General features: G+C 30.8%; 1 protein-coding gene across 3 annotated transcripts in view; it reads right to left on the bottom strand.

The window, feature by feature from the left end:
- The window catches only part of LOC129219260 (CUGBP Elav-like family member 2), a 542217-nt gene that overhangs the window by 246341 nt on the left and 270337 nt on the right, over nt 1-25539 (bottom strand). For all 3 annotated transcript variants that reach the window (XM_054853587.1, XM_054853590.1, XM_054853589.1), the window contains exon 3: nt 14248-14296. In XM_054853587.1, the coding sequence (XP_054709562.1) occupies nt 14248-14296 (49 nt within the window). The remainder of the gene's footprint in view (nt 1-14247; nt 14297-25539) is intronic.

Here is a 25539-nt window from a genome sequence, read left to right as displayed (position 1 = left end):
TTAGCTAGCGGGATCCAAAAAATGTACTTTTATCGATAATTTGGCATTAATTGAAAAACTTTTTTTCATCCACTTTTTGGCAGAAATCAAAGAACATTTCTTGCAATTTAATGTTTACACAACTTTTGTTTAAGGAAAAAAAAGGTAGTTTTAACAACAATGTAGCCACGATTGATTTATCATTGGTTGTTAGACTCAGACATCCAATTTAATTTGTTGGGAAATCCTTAAATTTAAGAGTACAAAATAAATTAATGAAGACTAATTACATTTAAATAGTTAATTATCTATTTGTCTTTTAACAGAAAAAAAAATGCTAAAAGTCATTTGTAAGCTTTAAAGAACGGTGTTCTTCTCCAATTGATCCTTGATCGGTGCCCGGTTTTAGTGGCAGGGGGATACACTGAAAGGACCCGGACGCTATGTGTAGCCTTTTGTTCCGAGAGAGAGAAAAATTTTAGTATTTAAATTTATTTAGGTGTTGCTGATACTAACAAACAGCATTTTGTGTTTCAAACATTAGTAGGGTTATAATAAAGAAAGGTGAATTGTTAAAAGAAAAAATAATCAAGGTATGTACATTAATTCTTAAATGGTGCAAAAGTACTTTTTCTGGGATCCTTTAAGTAATAATGAAGAAACTTGCTCCATTCGTCGTAGGACTAACTGTGTTATAAGATTTTAACTGATTATTTTACATAAAATTATCTGACTTATTATTCTATAGAATTTCGAATAAGGCTTCAAAATCATCAACTGTCTTTGGGCACAATAATTTGATTATAGTTCATAGGCATTACAACAACAAACCTATTCAGTATTAACACTTCGGTTGGACAAAAAGAAGTGATCGCAAAAGCTGGTTTTCGTTAAAAACGATCATAATTGCGCTGCACTTCAAAAAAAAAAAAAAAAAAGATAACACTGGCGTGAAACGTTGTGAAATAAGGTTTACATGAGGTAAGCTGAAGTAAAATTACTCGATACATATGAAATTTGAACATAAAATAAAGTTTATTACTGGAAATAAAACTTGATTTTATAGAGAATCAGGTGAAACATTCAATCTTGGAGAAAAAGTTTAGCGGAAGGAAAAAGGAGCACTACAGACAAAATTGATGACACATAAATTGTAGAGACAAGGTGATGACGGAAAGCGGAAAGGTTTTCAAAAATGACAGCCTGTGAAATAGCTAGAACAAAATTACTAAGGATTGTGTTTCTCGAAAAGAACAGGAGTGAAGGTTCAAATAAACTTAAAGCAAAAACCGTCAGTATGAGGTACATTCTTCGAATCTATGCTCAGGGGTGATTTTTCTCAGGAAATAAACTACGTTTACTTACAAGAAAAAACAAACTAACAGGATTTTTCATTAATACCGTTCCGGAGTGAAATTCGATTTTATACGTCATACTACTATTCAAATGACATTGTATTCACGTTATTTACATCACTTGGTATTCCTTGACTAATATACTATCATTATACCGACACTGCGGAGCGTAATTACAAAAAAAAAAAAAAAAAAAGGTGACTGATAAAAATAGTTTAAATTTCCGTCGGGGGTTCGATTTACTAGTATAAATTCATAACAACTCACGTGAAGAGCTATTTTAAGATTTTAGCACTACAATTAATAGAAAAAAAAAATTAAAAAACAGTTTTTTTACAAAATAAGCACAAAAAAAAAAAAAAACGGTGAAATCTCTCATTTTGAAAAATTAAAAAAGTTTTGGGGAAATTTGTATTTTGTTTTAGTAAATGTAAGAAACTAGGTTGATATTTATTGAAATAGATGACTTTGCTTTTTGCTTATAAAAATGAGAGAATTAAAAACGTAATATTTGCTATTGGATATAGATTAGTTCGTTGTTTTCAAGATACGTTTTTCGATCGAGCTAGTTTACTCTTTTTGAACCAATTTGAAAAGTATCTAGGAGTAAATCCGAAACTCCAAACAAAAAGAAAAAAAATATGAAGCTATAATACTGTAGCGGTAAAATGCGGGAAGAAAATTCTCTGCATGTTGCGCACAAAAAATCTTAAACAGACTAAATACATTATAAAAAGATATAAGTTTTGATAACTGCAACAAATATAATTGCATAAAGCATATGTTTCTGTAATTACGTTCCTTGAAAAAGCCTTTAAAGAATCAGCTTATTATATTCAGCTGCATTGCAGTCTTCAAAATCGAAAAAAAACTATAATGACCTTGCTTCATTGCTTCCTGAGTAATTATTCGACTGTGATATTAAAAATGATCTGTTCTTTATTAAGAAAATAATGTAAACAGAAAATTTTAATTCAACAAGTTTAAGTACAGTAACATTTTTGAAACATTCAATCCAAATACTATTCAGAACAAATTCGGTTGATCTAAAGATGTTATGAAAAGGGATAACGAGCATAGATTACGATAAGAGAGATGAATGAAAATTGAATTTTGAAGCTATTTTCTGTGCAGGATTTTTTAAAAACGGCTTTGGAAAATATGAGGTACTTAAAATAAAAATAATTCAAATCGGAAATGGCTCCAGTCACACCAAGACACCGCTGTAAAAAAAAATCACTGAATATGAATAATAAGAGCACTTAAAGAGCGCCAAGATGCCAAATGAGAAATAAATAATAACCAAAAACAACCGCACTCCAGCCAAATGGAATTCGCAGCCATTTCGGTGAATTACAAGGGCATTAGCAGGATCTGTTATTACAAGAACTTTTTAGGGAACCCAAGCGTAGAACTTTTCCTAGATTAAAAAGGTTTGTGGGTCTTGGGGTTTAACCACTTGCTGAAGTCGTTGCTGCATTTAAAGCTGCTGCTAATGAAAAGCAGCTCAAATGCCGACACTCGAATCCCGAGAGACTCGTAAAGGACTTTCGACGTGAATCCAGAATCCAAGTGCCTATATCTCGTGAACAAGGTAATCATCATTTTAAAATGATTGATTTCGATAGGTGCTCTCAAGTTTAAAGCACGTATAACATCAATTTCGGGTCTTCTTTTTATGGCGAGCGTGGGGAGGCAGACCAACTATTCTTTATTTTTAATGATTCAAGAAACACATTTTTTAACTGTGTAATGTTCAAGATATGTATTGAATTTATGATGGTCATTTAAAGGAATAGAAGAGAAGAAGAGAAAGGTGGCGGTGAGTTAGTATTCGCTCAAATTTCCACTCCCAAAAATGAACATAAATTTAAATTACGATTTCATTGTCTTTGGTGGATGTGTATAAAGAGTTACTGTATATTTAATCAAAGAAGCGCCGAAGCTATGTTAAATATAACAGATATCTCTTCCCCATGAGCTATAAATAAACATTGCATTGATACTGAGGATAACATTTAATGCTTAGAATAGTATTTTTAATGCATATCTTCTTTTCAATAATTTAATAAAAGCAGGTCGAGTAAGTTAGTAAAATTCGCGAATTAGTTAATCGGTAGTTTAGTCAAAGATAGTTATTGACAGCCTATTTTTATTTATTTTGAGTTTCTTGAAGCTTAACAAATATCATTACTCATAGTTTCTGACGAAACATTTATCGGGGAACTTATTTAAACTAACGGTTATAGATAGTGTTTATAAAGCAATTGTCCCTATGATTCATTTACCGGGTAATATATATATATAAAAGCACAATTATTCATAGATTTAAAAAAATGTTAAGATATTTGTCTTTAGTAGTTGTGAACTTTAACAATTAAACAAACTTTGCATGAAGAATTATATTTCATGCTTTTGCTTGAATCAACAAATTGAGTTATATTTAGAGAACGCAATCTATGTTTAAAAATTTTTGACTTTTTAGTTAGTGAAGTGAAAAATAGTTACTTTTTGCAGATGAATCTTTTTTTTTTGAAAATGTCATAATAGATTAGAGCAAAATAAAGGATTTCCGTATTATTTCTTTAAGGCTACATTCAAAGAACATATAATTTTTTTAATTGCTTGTGTGGTACGTAACAACAACCCAAAAGTAGTTGACTTAGGTAGTGGCGATTCTTCAAACTAGTATTAGCTGAAATCTAACAATGAGGTACACAACTAAAATAGACGGAAGAAAAACTTGTTTTTCAAAAAGTATGAGAAGCATGTTTTATAAATATTATAAGTGTTAAAACCGCAAAAAAGAAGAATTTCAATCCAGAGCAATTCCTCGAATAAGAAGAATGTTTATTTCAAAAGAGTAACAGTTGCAATGAAAAGCAAAATTCTGTGAAGCGCTTATGACTTTGACTGTTTCTAAACCAGATTTTCTACTAATGACCTTTGACTGATGGTCCATTATTTAATGGTGAATTTTGAAAAAAGAAGAAGAAAAAAAAAAAGAAATAAACATCTATCGAAAATAATCACACCGCCATCGCTTCAAGACAGCAAACAAAAGTGAAAAAATCAAACCTGAAACTTTTGTGTGTGGCTAACCAAAATTCTTCAATAGTGGAATCCCGTAGATGTGTGGGTGCTTCCGGCAAAGATAAACAGAGCTCTGTTGTTACAGTAAATCACCACCGACGTACGCTATTAAAATAAGCACGTATCGGCTTGTGAACAGATGAACATAGCGTTGCCTATTACAGCCATAATAATAACGGCGCGGTTATTACGGCAGTGCTATTAAATAACAGATAAGCTTTGGAAGGAGGAAACCGAAAATGGCCGCACCGAATGTCGCCAAATAGTCATACAACGAGCAAAAGTGAAACCGCTAAAAACACCGAGTGCCGGCAATTTGTTAACTCTTGCATTAAAGCGAGGGAAAAAAGGTGGCCCAGTTTTTGAAACTTAATCACATCGGTCTATTGGCATTAAATTAAGCAATGCCGCAGAAGAAGTCGCTAAATGTGCGATTAAATAGAGGAAGAGCAATACGAAGTTCGATAAAAGAAAAATATTGAGTTCAGAGTTGAAACAGCGAAGTATAAAAATTAAAGAAAAAACTAAAACGTGGAATGAATTGTATTCGAACTAATGGCGAAATCATTTCTGCAGAATTTTTTTCTAGCAATTCATGCTATATTTAAAAACATATGAAGGGTAGATGGTACATAAGTATTACACATTAAAATATTGTACATTATGTATCAAAATAGAGAAAGGAGATTGTTTGCGATTCATCCTACTGAAACACACTACGTTCATTTTAGTATGACTTTAGCCTAATGAACTGTTTTCTTGAATGAAGATATTTAGATACAGAGATAAGTCAACCATATTTCAATAATTTAAATAATTTTTTATATAAGGTAAAGACACCAGTAGTGGCGAGTGCTACAGTAGTGGCCACGTCAAGGTTTAAAACGCACTAGTAGTGGCACAGGGAAGTATATGTTTAAACTGTGGGTCTTCAGTATTAATTACCTCTATTGAAACTCAATGAGCGTATCATAGCACAATTCTTCCTTAATCGTCCCAATTTCTAAAAATGCCAGAATTTCAATTTGTTCAATTTTTTCCAATCTTCAAATTTGATCCAGTAGGCATCGCTCCAAAATCTGAAAATTTCAGTAGTGGCCATCTGACATTATCCCATCCGAAAAATTTACATCATTTACTTTAAATTTTAATAACTGATGAATAAAATTGATTCAATATGATAGTTACATTAAGTACCAATATATTAATTACATTATCATTGTTCATTCCTTTCTTCAAAGTAAATAAGTAACCTTGAAGCGGTAACACTGAAGCATTGGCGCGTTTACCTTACTTCGTAGCCCTTTTTTTTTACATTAAAAAATGTTTTTTCTTGAAAACTGCAATATCTTACATTTCATGCCAATAATTCAAGGATTTTCAATCAACAATTTATAAAATCCAGCTTTCGATTCAAAAATATGCCTTTCAAAAGCTTAATGCATACTTTCCTGATAATAATACATCACGAGCTTTCGTTTGAGAGAGCAGAATACCGCCATACATTATTAAAGTTACTATACTACCATACATTATTAACGAAATGGAGTAGACTGAAGAAAGGATGACTATTTTATTAGAGTTTCCTCCAGTCCTCGAACACATGGAACTTATTTTTATACCCAAATCGTCCTCTAAATAAAGATGAAGAAACGGAAAAGTTTCTGAACACAGCGTAGGAAATACGATCGATGAAAGTAATTTTTGAGTTTTGTTATTTTAGGAAGGTTCTTTTTATATAATTTCGAATGTGTTCCAATTTTAGATGTAATTGATAGTCTTTTCTGTGAGCATTACAAAAAAGTACACCACCAATTGATTTACTGGAGAATCGTGGAGTTCAAAACTTGCAAATAATTCACTGAAGGAAACATACCCTGCTGAGTAAAAAAAAAAAAGCTTGAATTATGCTTTAATATTTCGGAGGAATACTTAAATATTCGGAAAAAATACTTAAATGTTTTGGAGAAATGCTTCAACGTTTCTAGGTCCTTTTTAATGTTGAGGCAAAACTTTTGGTTACTAAATGTATGCATCTTACTCAAATGGATGCTACTGAGGTCAAGCTTATGTCAGTATTTGAAAATGGCGGTCAGGAGTTCGCAGAAACTTTAACTCTAGACTTAAACATGTGTACACAACTAAAAAAATAATAGCTAAAGGTTATGCTTTTAAAATAATAAAATTTGTTTAATTACTGTCACATAAGTCAGAATAGCAATGATCAGACATAATATAGTAAATTGTAATACACGTAACTTGGTTTTATGCGGTGGTTAGGGACTGCATAAAAAAATCGCATTAAAAAATTCTTTGAAACTTTACGAGTAGCTTCAAAAAGTTGTTTTCGCAACACAGTTTAAAAATATTTTTTTTAATGCGATGAATAGGGACCGTATAAAAAATGTCTCACATAGAAAATAACCCAAAAATTTATGAAACAATCTTTAAACGAAATCAAAATAAACCAAGTGATGATAATTTTTGCCGAGTGGTCGGACAAAATTTCCCGAATAAGGAACTTTTTGGGAGGTCACAGTGACTTCCCATCAGGCTGCCTACGTCGTCACTTGAAGATACTACCTCGTATTCGTTTTGAAAGCAATTTTGACAACTAAATCCCACTCTTGATTGAAATTTTAATATACCGCACGAAAACAAAACCGCATAAAAAAGACCGCATAAAAATAGGTTTAGGTGTATTTATTCTGCTAATAATTAAGTTTATTTATTTTTACATCTTTTAATTTTATTTAACTCAAAGTAATTACCTAATAAAACACTACTTTACTTTTGGATTTGTTCACTTTCAAATCAAGTAGCATTTTAGGAACTAGAATCATTTACTGTCCTTAAAATTTAGGAGTGGCTTTGCAAAAGAAAAAAAAATCGGTGCCCGCAGTAAGGATGGATGCCACTGTTGACCACGATTTGTTTATATAACGAAGAAAATAATATAAATAATAAATAAATAAATAAATTTAAAAGAAACCGGCTTCGGTTAAACGAGGTTCCAGTTAAACAAATTTCGGATGTTGAAGTAGTGCCGTTTTTTTACCTAAAATGAAGCATTTTTTTTTTCATGCTCCTCAGAAAAAACTAATTTGAGCAGCATTTAGCTCATGTTTTTCTGTTTTTGTTGTTTGTAGAAAGAGTGAAAATGGCATTAGGAAAGTAGAATTATTCCCAACAGAATGTGGATAAATTGGGTAGTGTTCAGTTTTCACAAATTACTGGTAGCTAGTAAACGAAGTTTACATTTTCAAATTTGGGAAAAATAGACACAAAAAAGTGAGAAAAGTACGTCGATAAGTTAAATTTACGCCTCTAATCTTAACTGGTGAATTTAATTTAAGGTAGTGCATTTCTAAACTGCATCCTAACTCTTAAACTACACACGAAGTTGGCAACACTAAATTATGCTGATAAGTTAACTTAATTTAAACGTTAAATTAATAGAAAAATTTAATCCAGCATAAATAATTTGGTTAAGAATAATTAACGGTGAAAACGAAAAAAAAAAAAAAAAACAAAAAAAAAAAAAAAAAAAAAACCCAGCAAGTTAAACTTTACCTTGTCATGATTTACCTGCGAACAGTAAAAGCTTTAGTCCAGAATATTTTATGCACAACAAAAGCTGAGGCCAGTTTTAAACAATCATGGCTTTCCTAACACATCGTTTTTATGTTGGAGGATTTATGGATTGTTTTCGTGGGACATAAGCAGTAAATTACAAGTAGTTACAGCTACGAGAAGAATGGGTTTGCTTAGAAAAGAAATTTTATTACTGCTACGATAAATAAGTATTCCTAGCGAAAAGCCAAACGATTAAGCCAGAGCATTAAGAGTACATAAGAAAAGAGTTTTCTTCAGAAAACCTCACGTAGTTTAGAGGTAATTTATGTTTGCGAATATTCATAACATACCAGGAAGTACATTTTGTTTTGATTTCGCGTGAATAAGCTTGGAAAATAAATTAAATTTCAAATATTAAATTTGGAGAGCGTATTAAAATTTGCTGGGAAAGTTTTATCATGTCATAAAATGCCCTTCTTTAAATATTTCGCAATTTCTTTCTCTTTCTTAAAGCCTGATATGAAAATTGATGGAGGAAGTTATAACAATTTTTAACGATTATGAATTTCTGAAACTTTAATTGATAAACAAAATGCAGAGATATTTAAAGGTGAAAAATCTTACACTTATTTCAGCCAGAAAACTACTCAGCTTTCAGTGTGAAAAATAGTTTGCAATAAAGGCAGTCGAGATAAGTTTTACGACTAAAAGTTGGACTTTTATTACATAAGTTGTCGTTTGTATGGGAAGATCTGTTATACATCTTTGTAAAATGAAAAACATGTGAACATAGATGAAAATATTTGAAGTTAAATTTTTATTTTACCAAATATGAATTTTAATTCTTAAGAAAAACGCAATTCTTGTCGATATAAAATTATTTTTTCATCCATATATTTGAATGGACCTCTTTTGAAACCAATAAGTCACTGTTGATGAGGATTTAGTTAGGACCTTTACCATGGAATACGACGCTCCATGGAGTAGTGAAAATTTATCATTTCCAAAACCCATTGTTTGAGCTTCCACCTATGGGTCATTCCACGTCAAATCAACCACAAAAATGGGATTTTAACACCCACCGTCTCGGAATTTGATAAAACTTTGTATACTTCATCCCTTTATGGTTAAAAGCAACCCCCTAATTTTTTTTCTTTCAATATCAATTCGTTTTAATTTTATAGCCTTTTGAAATTTGGTGATTTTGCATTTTTTATCATTTTTGAGACACTCAAACTGAGAAGATGTTGTTTATTAAAAAAATTGTTTCTTGGTAACTAATGCCATAATCTTTTTGAAAATTTTTGCACAAAATGTAAAGACTTTGAACATGTTGATACAAATTATCTTATTAGTTTTAGTTTATATAAGAAATTTTTAAAAAATTAGAAAAGTGAAAATTTTAAATTTTTTTGTCAAAAAAAGGTGCTAACATAATTCTGAATTTCAACAAGAGGGTCAGCTTTAAAAATCATAATTTTTTTAAAAAATGATCATGAATATGTATTCTAACTTATCCAAAGAAAAACATTAGGGGACTTTGAGGGATTCTGTCCCCCCCCCCCCCATTCTGAAAAAAAAGCAGGAAACATCATACAGACAATCTCTTACATATTCTTAAAAACAGAATTGTGAGCAATTACTACAAAAATTCAAATATACATTGCGTTGAACATTGAACTCAAATGTAAAAAAAAAAATCTAAGCTTCTTTTTCATTTAAAATAACTTTAAATATGGGGTAGTTCCACCTCAAATCTACCGTAAAAATGGGATTTTAACACGTACCATCTCAGATTTTGATGAAACTTGGTACACTTCCTCATTTTGTGGTAAAAAGCAACCCCTTAGTTTTTTTTCTTTCAATCTCGATGTATTTTGATATTATAGACTCATCAAATTTTTTGATTTTGCATTTTTTGTCATTTTTAAGACATTTAAACTGAACTGTTGTTTAATGGGAAAAAATTGTTTCTTAGCAACTAATAAATTTACCTTTTTGGAAATTTTCATAAAAAATACTAAGATTTTGAATATTTTTATTAAAAATATTATAATAATCTTGGTTTATACTAAGAATTTTTTAAAAATTGGAAAAAGAAAATTTTTGATTTTTTTTTTTTTTTTTTGGTGAAAAAAGTTCTTGTCAAATTTTTAACATCAGTGTCAGTTTTAAAAATCATGTTTAACAATGAAAAATGATCATGAGTATGTGTCCTAACTTCCCCTATGAAAAAAATTGTGGGTCTTTTAGAGATTCTGCCCCCCCCCCCCCCTTCAAAAAAAACTAAAGCATCAGAGAAAAGCACTTCTATGTCTTTAAAAACAGAGTTCCCAACAATTATTTTTAAAAAAATTAAATATAAAGTGTGTTTAATATTGAAGTCAGACATATAAATTTAATATTCAAGCTTTTTTTTTAATTTGAAATAGTTAAAAATTGTTTAAAATATAGACATTCTGAAATTAAGATATGAAATTTAAAAGTTACAGACAACAATATCTGCATACAGATTACTGCATTTTAGTTAAGACAGCGGAAAACAAAAATTAAGTCTTAACACAAATTCATAATCATGCAGTTTCTAGCACTTTCAGTACCCCCTCCGCCCACCTCCACCCTTATGTTTGAGAAAAATTGCTATAGTGGAACTGTTTTTCATTTTAGTGTTACTGCTGTACAGCAAGAAATTCATCCTTTTCATTTCTTGAAATTACAGTTAACACCCCTTAAAAGTTAATAGTAATGCTTAGTAATAATATGTTCTAAATAAAGTAAATTACCTTCCCCCCCCCCTCTCTTCATAGCAAATGAGGAAATAAATTGCATCTCTCATATTCAATGGATTTTTATATATATTTTTAATGGGAATAAGAAACCAAATTAGTATTTGCAAGGGAAAAAAAACAATATTTGTCCAGATCCCCCCCCCTCAACATAACGACATAACTAACTTGCATCTTTTCCTCAACTGATTTTGGGGGTGTACACTAGTGCAGTGCAATTAAGTGCAATAAATAGATAGAGAAAAGAAATTGGCATAAAATGTGCTAATTCAAACTACAATGGAACCTCCATAACTCGACAAACCAAGGAAACATGAAAAAATTTCGACTTAAGTGGATATCAACTTACTGGGGTTCCAAAATTTTAATTCCTAAAGAGTTTCTGTGTGTATCACTTACTTACTAATGCTTAACATTATGAAAACTAATTCCTGTAAAGGAATTTTCTATTCTTTTCATTTTCTTTCTTTGAAAAGTATCTAATAAAAATCAATAATATATTTGAATATATTGTGAAGAATAACTACATAATTGTTAAAAAGAGATAAAAGCTTCTTGTTAGTCATGTCTGTTAAAGATAAAAAGTCCTGCTCACACTCGTTTAGAATACAGGTATAATGGTGCCTTCTTTCTCTACAGTTTGGTATATTTTATCCTATCCTTTTAGAATTGCACTAACAGTTCAGAGTGGTTGCTTACTCCCCTGGATAAAAGATAGAATTCTCTAAAAGAGATTCACTAAAACTCTGAGAAAAAGTTAATATGAAAGAACGTTGGTAGCAAAAATTGAACTAGAATAGCCAATTGGGTGTAGACTGATAGGGGGTTCTCGCAAATGTGTGTCAAGTTAGATAGATTTTCAGCCATTGAATTTGGCATTGGGCCAACCCTAAGAAAAATAAATGCCCAGTTACTGGGGTTATCAGTGTGTGTCCAGTTACTGAAGTTTCACTGTATTTAAACAGGAATATTTAGAATAGAATGTTTATAAATCATTTGTATAAAATAAAAAGTGGCTTTAAACAACATACCACCCTTGATAAAACTAATGCAGCAGTTGAAAGAGGAAACAAGGAGAAAAAAGTGTCTTATAAACAAAAAGCAGTTAACAATCTCATTCATAATATAAGCAACTAACTATAAATACAGCTACCATACAGTTTACTTTTCAGCTGTCATCTAATAGCAGCTGTTCCTTGTTGTGGGCTAGTAAAGCAACCATAAAGTTAGGGAAGTGACAGGTCAATATATTAATTAAAAAAAACAAAACATCTAAGAAAATTATCAGTAAATTACTAGTAATTTGTTTAAATGCCAAGTTATTTGAATCTATTTATGATCACAGAAACACTCAAGATAACAAAACACACTTTTGGAGTCAAATGAGAGTGTTGCAAAGCCTTAATTCTAAACATTTTGAGCAATGGTAATCATTTCAAACTCATACCCAATAAATTGCTGAGTTAAACCTAAACTCTTCTGGGGTAATATGTTTGATAAGCTGAAAACAAATCCATGTTTCAGTTTGATATTGCATTAGATTAATGAAACAAGTTAAAAGCTCTACGAACTAGAAGTGTCTAGCTTCGAATTTGTCTTTTAGTCTGTTCTTTGCCCAGTTGCTTAGAGAAATCATTACTGGACAGATATCAAATTTTTACTTGTATTTGGCCTAGATCTGATTACACACAACACAATAATTAGAATGACATACATATTTTCTAATCTTCTTAGTAGGAAAACAGACATAAGGTAGAAGGAATTTAAGAACTATGAGCTGGTATTCATAGGATTTGTGATACTTTGTATTAATTGCCTAGTTATAAATTAGAATTAGATGATTTCCCTTTTAATTTCTATGTTGTCTTAATGCATACTAAACAATAATTTTTAGTATGCATAAATTGTTGTAGGAAAATTTCGAATTTCGTGATAACCTGTTTTTATTGTTTATTATTAATTTAATTAACTACTTTCAATTCAAAAAATCTTGAGCATTAAAATGTTTAAATTTGGGTTTAAACACCAATGTCTGTCATTATTCAAATTTTCTTTGATGCTATTAGTAATTAGCTTAGTTTGTAAGATTGTGATCGATTTTTTTTCTTTTACCAAAATAAGGTGGGGGGGGGGGCAAAGGGGCAGAATCCCTCAAAGTCCCCTAAAGATTTTCCTTTTATATGTTAGCACACATGTTACTGATCATTTAAAAAAATATATAAATTATTTTAATTTAGACCCTCATGCCAAAAAATTAAAATTTTGAAAATCATTTTTTTATTGAAAATTTTTTTAAATTTTCAGTTTGTTAATTTTTTTAATTGCTAAATATAAATTTAGATTTTTGATATATTTTTTTTCAAAATGCTTGAAGTCTTAATGTATAATGTGAAAATTTTCAAAAACTTTTTATCTTTAGTTGTTGAGAAATAATTTTTTTTGCAAACAGCTGCAGTTCATTCTGAGAGAACTGTGAATGACAACTAACGCAAAATCTCAAAACTTTGAAGGGTCATAAAATAAAAACTATTTTTAATAGAGAAGAAATACTTTAGGAGGTTACTTAGGACTATGAAACATAGAAGTATACAAAGTTTCATTGAAATCTGAGATGATGGGTGTTGGGGTGTGGTTGAACTGACATGAAATGACCCCTATTCCAAATTCCTTGATTTCCAATAGAATCAAATGTTTCTAACTTTTATTTTGTACGGGTAGGATATTTTGCTAATTCCTGAAATGATAAACTTTGGTATTTAGTGCAATTTTTTTTATTTTTGTGCAATTTTTTGTGCGTATTCTTTTGTGCGATTTAACAATAATTTTTAGTGCGAAACTTTTTTTACAGCTACTGGTGAAGTTTTGGCCGATTTTTTTTAATGCGATTATTTATGCGGTCCCTACTAGTGACTATTCAACACATTTCAATAAAAAATGCAGATTTAAAAACACTTTTCGAAGTAAAAAGAAAAGTGGGAGACTGATTAAATATGACTGTATTGCCCATAAACAGCTCTAGATACGTAAGAAAAGGAGATTACATTTCTTTTTGATAGGAAAAAAAAAAGTTGAGAATTTGTAAAGCTATAGTGGAAATTGATTAAGTCTGATTTAAAACGTTATCTCTCCTTCTTAACTCCAACGTATTTGACACTTATTCCATATTCGTCATTTTAATAAACAAACGTAATCATGTAAACCTATAACAATATCTAATTTTCTTACTTTTGTTATCGATATATATCCAAATGTATAAGATATAAACGAAACTGCTACATATTTTTCTAAATACGTAAGTGCAAATACATGCCACACCTTTATTGCAATAAGTATAAATTAAGTAGTTTGATTTTTCTGCATGTTTTTCCCCCAATTATGAAGTGCACGGCTTTGTTACGAGGAAGAAAAAAAAGACGAGGTTACGAAAGAAAAAAAAAAATCTAGACGTATCGACTTACCATTTCTATTTTCACTGTCGGCAGGCTTCATTTGTATCGGATGATGCATCTGAAAGAAACGAGAAAGACAAAAGCAATTAGCATTTGAATGAAGTGAAGAGGCTAATTATGTCTTATTTTATTTTCACACATGCATTAAAACGAAGAAACAAATGGCGTTTAAGGCTAGAACTGATGCAAAGTGAATGCAAATTGAGAGACAATGAGCTTCCTTTATGTTAAATACTTTTTTGTTACTTCATTTTGATTACATCTAGATCAACTTCCAGCAAGAACAGTTAAGGAAGCTAAAGCTTTAACAAGGAAACATCAACAATTATGAAAACTTGTATTAAATTCGATTGTTTCTCTGTTATAAGCATAACATATTAAATATGGGGTCTTATTAAGAACATATTAACCCCAGGTTCAGGCATATTTTTGGGATTTTTAGATCTGTCCTATAAGTATTCTAGAACGGCAGAAAAATTACTACCGTTGCATTAAAAAAACATGCTCTATATTCTTCCAGCAGTCATTCATGTAAAAACACGTTCATTAGAACCTGTTTAAATGGTTCTTAACATGATATCTCACTTAAAAGCACATCAATTTTCGTCTAAATAGGCCTGTGAAAATGTAATGATATAAGAATGGCTTGTCCAGAAAATTGGATTTTCAAGTTTTAGGGTCCCCCATATTCGAAGCACTTTAAATCAAGTTTGCGTATATTTTATGTTGTATATCTGATGTTTTATATCAAATGAGTAGAAAACATATTTTAACCGCATATTTAATGTGAACTTTTAGTTGCAATGATTGTTTTTGTTGACCTATGTTCTACGCTAAATAATAATTATTCATGAATCTTCTTTATACGTTTTTTAGAAACTGAAAGTTCATTTTTGTAATAATCGCACTTCTGTTGGTAAAATATGAATTTCCACATGTGATACTGATTTTTCAGTAATATTGGGCGTAGAATAAGATAGATAATCAATAACGGAACTGTAAAAGTTAAAATAATATGAGTTTTGAATATCGTTTATAAACATTCAGTTGCATAAATGCACGTGTTACTAAATTATCAAACAAACATTCAGTTGCATAAAATGCACATACTACTAAATTACCAAACAAACTTTAGTTATTTAATGAACGCTGTAGCGCCGTACAAGATCTATCTATCTCTATTTCTTTCATCTTCTAAAAACATTTTCCCAAATGACATTTTGTCGAAGTGACTCACAAGAACGAAATCTTTGAAGACAAGCAAAGGACAGCTTTTTAAGCTCCCTATTTCGCCTTTGAAATATTTTCCTTTGGTTCGACTGAAAGGAAATACATCGAAGGACTACTTTTTTATTTTGTCCTTGAACGTTTTCAAAGATGTCAGTTTACAACGCAGTGGAGTAAATTCTTATTGTGCAAAATAAAAGAAAAAATACTCCCCCCAAAAATAAAACAAAATAAAATATACAAACATAAGCAAGGGGTAAAGCACAGTTTCTAGATCTATTCCTAAACTAATATGGGGGGGGGGGATTCAAAATGGATACAAACAGTTAAAGCTCACTCTAGTCTTAATTAATGCGCTGGTTAAGATGAAAATTTTACGAATACCCTTCACACATACCACTTTCAGCAACGTCTCTGCCCCAAAACATACAAAATCTTTATTAAAGAAATTGTCAATTATTAACTTTGCGCTGATATATTCACAAATAAAATGCTATTATATATATATATATATATATATATATATATATATATATATATATATATATATATATATATATATATATATATATATATATATATAGGCACAAAGTTGTAATTAATATTGCGTTCACTTGTTTCAATCTCCACTTTCTTGCACTAAAGAAACAATTACTTGGAACTTTGAAACACATGTATTGCAATTCAAACCAGAAAAAATATGCCTAACAACACATTGAGCATACATTTTTTTAAAAGCTTTATTTATCTGCACAAATGTAAGTATGAGGAAATGCACTTCAATTTTGAAGATGACATGGGGATATTACACGAGAAGCAAGCAACACTATTTTAAAAGTACGATGAAAAATGAATTATATTTTTCTGTTTTATTTCATTGTTATATTTCAAACTTCGTCAGGGCTCAGTTTTTAAATAGTCTTTATTTTTGAAGAGATTAATTTCCACATTTGAATAAAAATTCACAAAGAGACACTATTATGATTTTTCTAACGGTAAAAGTACAGTAGTTAGAGTATTAGCACGGAAAACAGTTTACGGAAGGATGTATTCTTGTTTTTTTTAACCTTTCCAAAGTTAGAATCAGGCATATCCGTCTTCAAGTTAGTGTATTTCAAACGGAGTGTTTCAGTGGCGTTTTCTCCCCAACCACGTAAAGTAAAGGGTCTACATTCCAAACTAATTAGTGGAAAAATATTAAAAATATATAGGCTCTTCAGAGGGTAAGAAGTAAAAATACTGTACAACTGTGACAGTTCAAAATATAATATTTTACATACAAAGTTTGATTAAAAAAATATTTGTGAATACCTATAATTATTATAGCAATTTCATTTAGAAGTATATGGGACAGAATGCACAACTGTCATCTCTAATTGCACTCCAAGAATGAAAAGTTTCTGAAAATATCTTTTTGGCATTCACGATGTTTCTTCGCTATTAGCCACTAATTCACTTTTCTTAAAATTAACTCTCATATGGGAAGGAAAAAAAGAAAACGCAACAAAGCGTTATCATAGTTACCAAAGTATTTGAACGAAAAAAGTTACCCTCATTTTTAACCTACACTATTACGTTTATTATACGCTGCAATGGCAACATCTTTATCAGCTTAAACAATCTCAATTAGAAAAGTCGAGAGCATTTATTAAAATTCTTGACTGATGACATATACTTTGCAAGAAAGACAAGAAAATAACTGTCATTGGGTTGCTTGAAGAGACATTATTAGCGAGATAATAGTTTGTAAAAGGTATCTCCATTTCGACAATATTTTTATTTTTGAAACTCATTTCTTTTCTAAATTTGATGTATGACAAAATGAAAACTAAATACTCAAACTTGCCAATGGGTATTTAGTGCGTAAAGAGGTTTTGTTACTCATCACTTTGAAAACTTCAGGAAATAATGAGTATTTTTACTTTCCTGACGTATGTATTACTATTAGCTTTTGAAATGCAGCGCTGAAAACTTTTAGAAATTTCCAAAGTATAAATTATTTGTTTGTAGAATAAAAAGAGTGCAACAAAGGAATGCTAATGGATTCAACATTTAAAATTATGACCACAAGTAGAAAAGAAATCTGAAACAATTAAGAAAGAAATCTGAAGCTAGTGAAGCTTAAGAAAGAAACTAGTTTTGTAGAGATCTTATATTTAGTTAAAGATAAAAAAGAATCAAACAAATTAGATTTTCTTCCTCGACAGAAATAACACTAAACTAATAACCCAAAGAATACTTCTCATAACAAATGCTTAAAATGATAACCATTTTAGGTTCTTATTTAATTTAATAAAGCTATCATTTGTAGTGCATTCCAATTCATGTGCGTGTATTTTATAATCAAGATTAATGGATTTATAACAATAATGAATACGGTATGTAAGACTTCTTTTCATATTATGACAGATGCGAGAGTCATTTTGTAAGTAATAACTGCGTGCTCACTGTGTCAGTGCAGGCTGTCACATGACATCCGTTCAAGCTTGGTCACTCTCTGCCAGTCCCCCACTAGCCGGGTATTAAATTCAACGTCTCTACTGGTATTATTAGTGTAGTTATAAGCTTTGTTTGTCATAAAGTTGATACACAATTCAGCTGATGGTGGAGCGAGGAAATTTTTTCGGTTTTCAAATGCAATAAAAGGTTTCTTGTTTTTTTTAATTCACCGCCATCTTATTGATGTCTGCCAAGAAATCCTTCAAGTTTTCGAAAAAGATGGAACTATGGCGACGTGTCAGATCACATGGCGGATGTTCTAGTCATACCGTATGAAAGTTAACCACAGAGTCATTGTTCCTTTCTCAACGTCACGTGTCTTTCCATCACTCATTACTCTTCCGCCATAGACTTCAACAAGTTGCCGGTGAATTTCAAAAATATAAACTTTTTTTTACGTTTAAAATTGAACAATTGCACGCAGTTTGCCATTGGATATTACATTACTCCCTGCTACGACGAATTGAGAAACCCGTTCTCACTAATAAAATGTCCCTTGTATAAGGCGTTCTAAATTAAACTATGCATTTTGAACATACTTAGGAAAAAATAATTTAGAGCAGTTAATTTAAGGATTGTCGTATGGTCATACAATTTCTAAGTAAAGTAAAGTAAGAAATATCGTCTGGTCAAGTAATTACTACAAAAGCTATTTTAGATGAAAAAAAATTCTCCGCAATTTTTCTGCATAACTGCAATTAAAAGTTGAGCAATATTTCCACTGACACGCATGGGGGGAAAAAACCCGCCCTATTGTGCTTCCATGCACAAAAGATATATGCAAAACGTGAAAGAGAAATTACATTCAAAACTCAAACTGACAATGAATTTAGGTTCCTTGAAGCTTAAATTTGAGATTTGTGAATTAAGAACAAAATCTTAATTTTCCCCCTATCAAGTATTTGTTTCACATTTTCTACATTTTCACACACACACACACACACACACACACACACACACACACACACACACACACGTGTCAAGCAATCCAATTTGGCATTCAAAAAAAAAAAAAAAGCATTTAAGACGAATCCAACGAAACTAGTGCTTGTGTGTATCTTTCAAGCAGTCTCTTTAAAACTTTGTGCCAATAATGTCAACCCCTCACTCAACAGATTCGATAGAATATTTTTGAAGATTACCGCCAGTGTTCATTGCAACTCTTTTGCCACCCTCATTTCGCAAAAGCTCAAAGAACAGTGTTAACTCAAAAGAAATAAACGGAAAAGCAATTCCCTTCCATCTGCTTCATAACTTCCCCGGCCCTAGAAGAATAAGCCCTAGTGTTGAAACTTTAATCGGAACTATTCTTCCCTTATTGCATATTGTGCCAAAACCAAAGCTCGGAAAGTACCTGAAGAAAGGGCGGTATAATGCACTACTTGGAGAAACACATCAGTTAAGATGATAATGGAAGGCAAGAAGGAGCAGCGATTTCGTAACTTGGAGTCGTTACCACAGAAATTCTCTCTCATCATCAACGATAAACAGTATACATAAAAACAAGATAAAAAAGAAAAAAATATGGGATTTGATACCGGAAAGGATAAGCAGAATAGGATCAGCGATATAATTTATATTTTGGACGTTAAGGATGAGGTTATTTATTTGGCAATTAATTGTATCATGTAAAGCGAGGATGATAATCTTTAGTAGGGAATTAGTTTTATCATGATACGCTGTTGCAGTTCAAAGAACGATGACTGTTCTGAACTGATTATTTCAGTCCAAAATAGTTTTTTTTTTTACTTTATGAAGCATAAATTTGTACCGGAACTATTATTTTTAAAACAAACCTGTGGTTCTTATTTTCTCTTTTTTTCGTTGCTTAAGGAAAGTAACAAATTTTCCGCAAGGAATAAATTTCCAAACTGTTTTCTAATAAATCAGTTAGAAATTTGAGTGCTGAAAATAAAACATGTTGTTTAAAAAAATGAGTTAATAAATTATAATATGCGAGTATAGATTTTAGTTCATCAGTTTTGAATGATTCAAAAATAATTGTTTGTTTCAAACGAAATCTAATAAAATCGCACTGAGAATATAATATGAAAACTTTTTGAATGATTTAAATAAAAGTTTTTGTTCAGAAAATAGATTCAAACAAATAACAATAAAAATTTCAAAAATCTTTTAAACCATTTGCGACGACACTTAAGCAAATAATGCAAATTTATCCACTAAATCATAAAGATTCCCGTGAAACGTTTTTAGCGCCATTAAATAAACATCTGTAAGACATTTTAAGACAAAAGAAAAAAAAGGATGAAAAACATTACGCAGAAGATGTTCAAAAATCCCCATTGCACCACCCTTCTCAGCAAAAACATTTTCATTCTTTTAAGTAAGGGTCTTTTCTGCGTAACAAAGTGTGTGTATGAGATACGGCTCAACACAAGCAAAGCAGTTGTTTTGATATTTTCGCGATAGGTGAAAAATATGTACTGTTGCCTTAATGTAACGCCTATGGGTTGGAGTATGAGCCCATGATACGGCGTTATTACTTCCGCTCAACACATTTTTTATGCCTTGTTCTGATAAATATATATCGGAATCTCGAAATATCAAAGCAGGGTGGAGGAATACATAAAGTTATAAAACCAATCTGTTATTGCTAAGTCGTTTCCGTGAGAAGAAACGATGTTTTTTCTGTGGTGCGGCAATCATTGGTGATAAGTTTTATTTAACTACACATTGGTGTAAATCGGAATTTTTTTTTCTCCATGTTCATACTAATGCAAAATATTAATTTCTCTATTTATCAAAAATTTATACAAATTTTGCACAAGTACAAATTATTAATAATAAATATGATTGATTAAACATTTAAATTTTCACCAAAGTTCCAAGAATTTTAATTTTATAATTTTTTTTGCCTTTAAAAACTAAATGTTACGGCAAATAAGGATCAATTTTTTTTTCGAAAACTTCTGTTTCTTGGAAATTAGTGATTTAAAACTACTGCAGTTACTGTGCATGTTCTTTATGAATGCAACTGCTTTCTTATTCTTCGTTGGTAATATTTCTCTCTTTTATATATAAAGTTCCATATGTGGGGGCACTACCGTGCCAGCAAAAAAGTACGGAAATATGGAAAAGTACAGAATAATCTTCTGTTTAGAGTACTTCTAATTAAGTATATGGTGCTAGCATGCCTAACTCACGCAATATGTAAGCAAGCACAAACACTGCGCTTATATCGCTGTCATTAGAAATATGCTATTATGTTAGCCCAAGTCACTATATTTATTATAGAAATAAAGATGTTTAATATTAGTATTGTCACTATAAATATTGCAAGGCAACGAACGTAATAGGAAACAATTTATGGCAAAATTGTTAAATAGGTGCTCCTGAAGATGATAACTAAAACATTTGACATAGCTTTACATGAGATCTCACATCTTTTTACGGTGGAAGCAAGACTTTCATTTTTGTACATTTTATGTTTTTGGTGGGATAATTTTTTCAGCATCAAAAAGACGAAATAGCAAGAGAAGCGCATTAACGAAAACCCTTTCCGCGAACTCAGAAGTCAAATATACTTGTTCCCAAACTATTGTGCTACTAGTAAGTTTACAAATTTTCAAAACACTTGTTCTTTTATTGTATAGTGGCGCAATAAATATGTAACTAATTTTGTACTTAATTTTGCACCTCTCAAACCACTAATAATGTAGAATTTATTTCGCCAATTTACAAATTTTAGAAAGTGCTTTTAATATCTGATAAATGAGAAAACATTGCGTCATTCCATAGTTTCAGATGCAAATATTTTAAAAGAGGATTCAAGAGAGAGATAGAGATCATATTGAAATGTTTCTGCATGAATTGGTAAATTTAGTTGGATTTTGCAATTGGAAAATCCATGTTTTATAGTATTTTCATCGTCATAAATTTAGCCGAATTCTGGTGTTTTTTATTTCAAAAATTAACTAAAATAATAATTAACTCAAAATCATCCATTCTTAAATGTTAAACGATGACAGTTCGTTCTTATTACTTTCATTTTTAGAGACATTGCAGTTGTTTTCTCAGTCATAACTTTCATGTAATGGAGGTTGTCGAGCCACCAAAACTCGACGTATGGTTGAAAAATACATATAAAAGAAAATCTATTAAAAATGAGAGGTTGCTGTTATGTATTTTTTATAGAATGAGCATATGTATTTTTTGTGAATACATATTCCCAACAAATGAAGACATTAGAATTCATCTGCAGCTTCACTCAAAATCGAAAGGAAAAATTAAAGCACCTTCCCACACACTTGAGGATTAACGAGAATTAAAAAGAAGAATTGAATCTCTACAAAAAATTATTCACCTCTCTTTATCAGGTTTCAGATCTAAAACAGAGGAAGGAATTGAATTTAGCACCTACTTTTTTCTTCTTTTTATATCCCTAGCCAATAATGGCTCTAAATAGCAGTCGGATTAGAACAGCCTAGTATTTCTAGGAGCTAGTTTTACGGTTAAAGTTCCACAATTATTGTCACAATGGACGGGGAAACTAAATCCTTTTACAGTAGCTAAAGCTGCAAACAAAGGGAGGGGGAAGGGTTGAGTAAAGGCCTGGGAGCGGCAGTTATCATTTTCTTCTGTGGTAAAAAAATCTTCTGGGAATTCGTGCTTGGATTTAAGACGCAGTGTCAGGTATAAAAAAGCTTTATCACGTAGAGGATAACTGCATATCATTCGCAAGAAACAGTCCATGTGAATTTAGGAATGTTCAAATTTTAGATTCTCAGAAGGGAATACTGCATTTTATAAAGAGAATTTTCGAAAGAAATATCTCCGACATTTTCGCGTGTTTAAAACTACATTTGACTATAGGGAAATTAAGCATTCTTAAAGAAAGTTGCAGAGAATGGGGAATAGAATGTCTACATTTGTTTTTCGCTTACGTGATGTATCAAGAGGTGAAATTTATACGTTTTAAATCAAATTATCAGTTGAAACAGTTACGGATAATTTTGATCAAAATTCCTCTTATTTGTTTTAAATATTAGACTATTTTAACACAAAAGTCAATGAAAGTTTCATTAAGTTCGAACTTAAAAAAGCATAATTGAATCAATTTATTTCAAAGATTTAAAAATATATTTCAAGTAGAACATTTTTATGAAAAGCCGAATGAACATTTAAGTATAAAACATTGATAAAGCAGTACATTTTAACTAATTCATTTATAACTGGCAAAAATTCCTCTAACTTCATGAAGGCAAAGTACGTCTACTTTAATATGCTGCCCTCCCTTTAATATGCTGCCGATATCAACAACGTCTTGTCATATGCTAAGCCTGTACTATACTACTTCTTCAGCATCGTCGCAGGGGCCCTCTAGAGCGAAAAACGATGCCTTAGGTTACATTAGTACGGTTTTATAAACTTGTATCTAGCAAAACTAATTTTTATACATTGTTATTTGAAATGGATTTATGCAGAATGTTTAAAATGGTTTTTCTAAAGACAACAGGAATGATCCTGCCCATAAAGTCAAACAATGACGTCCCGGAGCTGTCAGTGCTATTGTCAAATGGTGTCTCCAAGATGTCACTCACTTCGTAGGAGAGTTCATTACAAAATGTTTGAGAAATGATTGCTGTAAACATACTAATGTGATCTTCAAAAAACGACTGTTCCAAATATTAACCGAAACAGGGAGCTTACATATACAATAGAGCGCGTGCCTTTGTCCGCAAGGCAGAAACTAGCAGTCATTATGAGTTGAAAGTAGTGGTCAAATAAGAGGGGTATTAGTTAAAATGAATTAAATGTTATTAAAAAAAACTGTATCATGTGAATACTCTGAATATATTAATGTATTTCTGTACGTAACTCTTTAGTCCAAAATTGCTCCATTTTGAAAAAAAAAAGTTAACTTAGTGCGTAGAAAAGATCATTTAAAAAGAATATTACAATACACTTTAAATCATAAAGTGAGATAAACTCTTTTAACACTATAAAAAGCGTGTTTGCGCTGAATTAAATATTAAAAAATAAAATTACAAGAAACTCTGGTACGAAAATGACTACGGGAAGCAAGCATAATGTAATCAATTTTTTCCCCGAAGTGGTGCTTAATACCGTATTTTGGTGCAAATTACTTGATTGAATTACTTAAACTTTTTTCCTTTTTTGCTTCGATCCTCATTAAGGAGTGTGGAGCAATCATTGCTTAATGTGCTGCAGGTGCCAGACTTTCTTTACTCGACCATTCTTTTTTTCTTGCAATCATTACTCTTTTCGCAAGAAGTTAAAAAATGCGGGCCAGCACTCATAACTCGGGCTTGGATAAATCCTCCAGCTTTAGTAACAATATTAAACTTCCTTTTTTATCGACTACGAACTTGCGATCTTTTTAGTTGCAGCAACTTAAGAGATGGCCCAGTTTTTTTGGTGCAGTTTTTTGATCCTTTCTATTTTGCACACATACTTGGAAAAGAATTAACAAGAAAACTTACAAGAAGATAATTGCTCCCTCTAGATATGAAATAAGTACTTAAAATTCATGAGATATGTGTGCAGAAATAAAAGAAAAACCTTTTCAATCTATTTCGTTTATAGCCATGCCTTTTATTGTAAAATTTGTGTTGAATGACGAACGTTTTTTAAAGACAAATGGAACGTCACTTGATGGGGATGAAAAAACACACGTAAATGTTTGCCTGTAGGTTAATTCTGAATATTTCAGGATACTACATTAGGGTTAATTTCTTTTTTGCTTATATAGTTGCGAAAGAATTAGGAATAAAAGTGACATGGAATTAATTCCCTATTCTAGATAAGAAATAAATGCTTAAGCTTTGCGGGACACAAATGTATGCATTAAAATATAACGTTTCCGTAGCCTTCGTTTATATTAGTGCTTTTTTTGTAGTATGGGTTTTAAAGGGCAAACATTTCTTTATGGGAAAAGTGAAATAGTACTTGATGGATGACTCAGCAATTACCAAAGAATTATGATGAAAAACTACTTATTCTAGGAAATATACAAACTATTGAACGTTTCAGTAATATTCATTAAACTCGAAGCATAAACTTGATGAAATGCTTTTAATTTTTTTTTTCTTTTTAACTCTGCATAAAAATAAATGTCTGTTTGCAAAGAATAGTAGCATTTTGTAGGTAATTAGAAGATTAAACTTTATACTAGTGGAGTTTTAAGTATATCTGCATAAATAACGATCCAACTGAAACAATACAATAAATTCAGCATTTAAATGCACCTTGATTTACGAAATTTAATCTCCCAAAATGAAGGAGAACGAAAAACGTAGTTGTTTCCATTTTTCAAATAATTATGGGGTAAATAAAAACACCAAAATTGCGCACTAAAAATAACTGGAAAGTAGAAATTTATAAATAAATGTTTTAGGAACCTTTCACATGATAAGTAAAAGTAGTTGAAACTAGTAACTTTGCATTTGTAGACCTGAGGGAAAGAAAGATGTAAGATGACAATGCTATTAAAAAAAAAAAAAAAAAAAAAAAAACGTGTTTTCAAAGCGTCTTCTTCAAACAATGATGACGCATATACAATCATTTCCAAAGACGCAAAACTCTCAGAGTCTC

Source organism: Uloborus diversus, chromosome 3 (assembly GCF_026930045.1).
Source record: "Uloborus diversus isolate 005 chromosome 3, Udiv.v.3.1, whole genome shotgun sequence".
In the NCBI taxonomy this organism is placed as follows: domain Eukaryota; kingdom Metazoa; phylum Arthropoda; class Arachnida; order Araneae; family Uloboridae; genus Uloborus; species Uloborus diversus.
The sequence above is the reverse complement of the archived record's forward strand: the minus strand, read 5'-3'. Positions and strand labels throughout refer to the sequence as shown.